The 5,777-nt window shown below is 44.7% G+C and overlaps 1 protein-coding gene across 1 annotated transcript; it reads left to right on the plus strand.

Annotated features, from left to right (window-relative positions):
- The first annotated feature begins 3,359 nt into the window (after positions 1-3,359).
- Positions 3,360-3,782, plus strand: LOC145049719 (uncharacterized). Its single transcript, XM_078998089.1, has one exon. The coding sequence runs from the start codon at positions 3,360-3,362 to the stop codon at positions 3,780-3,782; it is 423 nt and encodes a 140-aa protein (XP_078854215.1).
- The last annotated feature ends 1,995 nt before the right edge of the window (positions 3,783-5,777 follow it).

The raw sequence follows: 5,777 nt of genomic DNA on the forward strand, positions 1-5,777 counted from the left end.
GTTTATTGTATGCGGTATTTTGGGGAACTCACTAAGCATTTACGCTTACAGTTGTTGTGATATATGTTTCAGGTACCAGTGATGAGCGCGGGAAGGCGCCGACATGATTCGTACATACACTTATGGAGTTTATGTTTGAGATTCTGGGGAGATGTTTTGTGATGACAACATTTGATACAATATGTTTTTGACAATATTTTATGAGTAAATGTATGTTTTAAAAATGAAAAATTGTTTTGAAAATTTATGTTGTTACATTACTGGTCTCCAATCCCAAAAAAGTTTGCTCGCAAAAAGTTCCCTACCACTAAGAACCGAAACTAGTAGGGGAGCTACAGCTCTGAAAAGGCGAAAGAGGAACCTAAAAGCGCTCCTCCGCATTAAGAAGTGAAGAAGGAGAACAAGCTTGTTGGTGACTCCGGTTATGATTGCAATTTCTGCCACAACAAAAATCACTTTGCCAAAGATTGCATGTTGAGAAAGCTGGCTGAGAAGAAGGAAGGAGAAGACGATGAAGCATACCATTCACACAAGCTAGAGGAAACAAAGAAGAAGAAAACATCTAACCATGCTATGAATGCTTTAATTGTGCAGGAAACATTGTTGATAATGAGTTCGGTGCTGTAGAAGTCTGGTCTACAGACTCTGAAGATGAAGAAGTTTGCAAGCCCATGCATGCATAGCTTCTATGGCAAAGGAAGGAAACTCTGAGCTTGGTGGAAGATCTTTGATGGTAACTGCTGGAGTGTCACAGATGAGAGGCTATACAACCGAGGGCGAAGGTGAGGAAGCAAAGGAAAGAGAAGACAAGTGCTTCACAACCAAACCAATGGGAGAACAGATCAACGAATGTGATAAGTTGATCCAGAGGGTACAATCTATCCTCGAGTCTTTGAAAATACCAGTTAATAACTATGAAAAGGAACTAAATGATTTAAAATTAAAATTTTCTACTTTAAGTGGTAGTCTAAAACAAAATCGCCTAGAAAATTCTAACCTAACTGATCAAATCAGCAGGGTGTCTTCAAAGAGTGAGGAAAGAAGAATTTGGATAGAGCAGAAGGAGGTGGAGTTAGTTAGGGCGTAAGATGAAGTTATTTATTTGCAATGTGATAACTTGAAGCTTTTGAAACAAAGAAGCATTTTTTGCTTAATTGCTAAACGTTTATATACTAATATCACTCAATTGCATTTAGACAGTGAAATCGACAAAAAGATTCACAAAATAATTTTGCCCTTCCTAGAGTTAAAGGAGGACGAAGTTGATATTGATGGTTATAACTATGAATCTATTGTTTTTTCAGATGAAATCTTTGACGCCTATGAGATTGGTCTGCACAAAATTGACTCCTTCGTTACGTTCAAAGACCATAAGGACATGCTTAAAAACCTTTTGGACGAAAATGATAAATTGAAAATAAAGACCGAAACCATGCAGAAATTTGACTCATTGAACGCCAATTGAGATTGGTGCGCTATCATCAAACCAGAGGTCATTTTTGTCATAGAGACGGAAACTACCATTTGGAAGTTTGATGATAGCGGTAGCTGTTGTTTCATCATAAATCCAGAAGAGCATGTTTTTAAGTGACCTATCTTTGAAGTTTTGTAGTGCAGGAACTTGCCTTACTTGGTTAGTGGGAGGCCACATCACTGTTCTGAAAGGTCTATCTATCTTTGGATCAATAACATCTGGGTATAGCTTGATGATAGACTTGGCAGTCTTCATGACAGGAAATCCTTTCTTTGTCTGATCTTCCAGAAATAACCTGAAGTGAGTTGCTTGAGAATTGCCTGACGGATTCGCAAACGGAGCGTTAACGAGTTCAGTGAGATCAACTCTTGTCCAAGATTCGAAATCATGAAAATTCTTGTAGTATTCAACATTATTGCTCTTCCGTCTCACAACCCATGATGACGTGCCTAGGGCAGCACGGCAAAAGCACGAGCCGGACACGCCAACCGGGCCTAGCCCAGCAGGCTTAGCGTCCGCTGGCGCCCCCGGGAATGGAATGCATAGGCGAAAGGCTCGCGCACGCCAACTGGGCTCGGCCCAACAGGCTTAGCGTCCGCTGGCGCCCCCGGGAGCAGAACGCACAAGTGAAAGGCTCGTGCCTGCCAAGGGACGCTCCCAGCTCCGAGACAAAAGATACAGTCAGGAGACAAGCAGGTGGATCAGGCCATTACCGTCAGAGCCAATAAGAGCTCCCTAACGGTTGAAGGCGCATGACCCTCCAATCAGTGCCCTTGATCCTGTCTCCCCAAAAAGCGATCTTGTCTGGTACGGATCAAGCAATGGAGCTAGGTATAAAAGGATACACTCTCAGACCTACGAGGTAAGCTCTCTGGACTCTCTAAGAGCGCACACCCAAAGATCCTAAACACTCTCTAACTTGACCGTCGGAGCATTCTTCCGGGAGCTCCTCCCAGAAAGCGGCTGACAGCCTTCTTTCTTCGTGATCTTGCAAAGGCAGCCAAGAATCCATGCGAACAATATCAATCGGGCTAAGCCAAGGTCGCATCATTTGGCGCCATCCGTTTGTGAGATTAAGAACACAAACTAAAAGCACGAAAGTGACAAGTGAATGGCGTCCAATGGTAGTGAGGGACAACAGGCTAGTCCCATACGTCCCATGGGAGTGTTGGACGAACCACCGCCGTCTACAGCGGTCAGCAGGGCCGCTACAGGCGAAGGAAGCTCTACAGTAACCACCAAAGGTGCTCCACAAGCGCCAATTCACCAGCCAAGAACAACTTCGGTGGGGCCACTTCCAACAACGTCCTTTCAGATGCCACCGTTCTTTATGCCGCCTTTGCAACAAACACAATCGGCTCACTCAGCAATGCTTCCACTAGGCCACGTTTTCAACATCCCACTGTTGTTTACAGCGATGCCGCCTTACCAGGTGACGAGCAGACAGAGTTCAATGCTTTCAGTGTCACCGTTGGCGCAAACCATGATAGCTTATACGCCACATATCTCTTCGTTGGCCGGCACATGGACCGGACCAACCATCACCGCCAACAATAACTTACAGCAGACAGCAACGGTCAGCCCTATGACCCCTATACACCCTTTCCCCTCCAATTACTCCCTCCAACTACCATTCCAGCCGTACCCCTTTTATGGACCAAGCCCTGGCTATCATACGCTGCCACCATATGGCTTAAACACACAATACCAGTAGCTAGGAGCGTCCACCATCCCAGGCCACGATTGCCTTTCCCGTAGTGTGACGTCTCCGTTTGTCAAAGAATTGTTCGACTATGAAATACCAAACACAGCCAAACTACCGACGATCAAGACATACAACGGAACCACTGACCCGGATAGCCACATCGACACATACGAATGGACAATGACGTCATTAAAGCTTGATGAGAGGTTTTGGTGCACGTATTTCCCAACTACATTTGATGGCAACGCCGGCACATGGTTCAAGACGCTACGACCGGGCAGCATTTCCAATTTTGCCCAACTTAAGTATCTTTTTCTCACCAACTTTATGCAATTACGCAAGTACAAGGGAGACTCACATTCAATCATAGGCTGTAAGCAAAAGGAGGGCGAAATTGTGCGGGAATACTTCGCAAGGTTCATAAACGCCATGTTAGACGTACTGGGGCATGATGAGGAGCTCATAGCCGGCGTCTTTACGTGGGGGCTTCTACCACGCCCTTTATCGCAAAAGCTCATGGGAAAGAAGCCTCTGACACGGGCCGAATTGAAGGAAAGGGTGGAACGATATTTGAGACAAGAGGATGACGAAGCAACAAAATAGGCCTACTTGAATGATATGATTGCCAGGCACCACAACCCGGGTCAAATGGATTTCCGAGGGGTAAGTAGGCACTACGGCCAAGCAAGAAGACCACAGGCACGGTTCCGACCGTTTGACAAGGATGACAGGCGTGGCCGTCGCTCGGAGGTGTACACGGTGTCAGAGAAGCAGCAACCAACCAAATCGCCAAAGAACCGATACTGTGAGTACCACAAAAGTAAGACGCATGATACAACTAAATGTTCGGTATTAAAAAAAGAAATGGAAGAGAAGCAGCTTAAAGGGGACTTGGTGGGAATAGCGCGAAGCTTGCGTGCCAAATTTGACGCTGAAAACGCTAAAAACACACCTCGCGAAGGGGTCCAACCTAAGGAGATATTCATGATACGAAGTAAGAAAAGCAGGGGAGAGCAACAAAGGGAGCAAGGGACCACCGGAACCTCGAGACGTACGCTCACATTCTCTGTTCAAGACCCTCGCCCGGAGGTATGGAAGATACGAATAGCCTCCAAGCGTGCCACCGGAGCATATACTTCTGTATAATCAAGACCCTCTATTTGTCTGAACCCACGGACAACCAATCTCGCCTTATTTCGGACAATTACACCCGAATCGTCCTGCTTATTTCGAAATACCCATCTTGTGTCGAGAGACTTCTTGCCTTTAGGCAATTCCACCAACTTCCAAACCCCAAGATTTTCGAACTGATTCAGCTCGTCATGCATTACATCCACCCAGCTGGGCTCATTCAAATCCATTTCTACAGTCTTGGACTCTATTTGAGAGATAAAGCAAGAATAGAGACATGTGCTGATGTCTCTACTCTGGCTTCCAGTTCTAACACCTCGCCTAGCTGGCCAATGACACTTTCGATCGGATGATCATGCTGTATACGAGAGGGTATATCTTGACTGATGTCATTGAGTGAAACAGAAGTATTATGAATATTAATAGCTCCTTCATTCGTAGAAGAATGTACGGTAGATAAAATAGTTTTGTTTATTGGATTTGGTACAAACTTATCATCGATTCGTTCGGGAAAGAGAAGTTCCATCAGATTTTGAGTGACAACAGAAGCATCTTGGTTCATGAACTCTCTTTCAACTAGAGTTAGAGGAGTAACATTAGTATCTGGAGCAGATTGTTGAGTTGAGGACTCTAGAGAAGCGATTGGAACAGATGACTCCACTGGGGGATCAGTAGCAGAAACCAATGGCGGTCTGTAAACAACCTCTTCGTCATCGTCTTCCATGATATTTTTCGAGCCAGAGGTAGACCCAACTTGGTTATTAGAAGACACACAAAAAGATTCGAATAATGATGTGTAGTCAAACAGCCAATCAGGACCCACCCTAGCGTCCGTTTCATTCTCTTCCATCCAGCGTACATCAAAAGATTCCATGATTTTCTTTGTCTTCTTATTGTATACCTTGTAAGTAGTATGAGCAGCGTATCCAACGAAATAGCAGTCATCAGCTTTTACATTGAACTTTGGGTTGGACTCCAAGTGAAGAAGGGTGCAAGGGCAACCAAATACTATGAAATGGATGACAGATGGCTTGTGTCCATATAGAATCTCATACGGAGTTTCAATCTGGGCTTTGTTGATCAGGACACGATTTTGAACGTAGCAAGCAGTGTTGATTGCCTCTGCCCAAAAGAAAACTGGATGTTTAGAATCACATAGCATCGTCCTTGCTGCGTCTTGTAACGTTCGATTCCTCTGCTCAGCACAACCATTATGTTGTGGTGTCCGAACAGAAAAAACTGACGCACAATACCCTTCTCAGAGCAAAAATGATCAAGAACAACATTCTTGAATTCTGTTCCATTATCTGTGCGTAGAGCTTTCACTCGGTGGTTGGTTTGGTTCTCGATCATTACAATGAACTTCTTGATAAGGTCAGCGATCCTAGCTTTTTTGGATAGAAAGAAGACCTACGTGAAGCGAGAGAAGTCATCTATGAAAACAAGACAGTACGAATTTCGGTTGAT

Source organism: Lactuca serriola, chromosome 5, assembly GCF_051521515.1.
Source record: "Lactuca serriola cultivar US96UC23 chromosome 5, Lser_US96UC23_V15, whole genome shotgun sequence".
Classification (NCBI taxonomy): domain Eukaryota; kingdom Viridiplantae; phylum Streptophyta; class Magnoliopsida; order Asterales; family Asteraceae; genus Lactuca; species Lactuca serriola.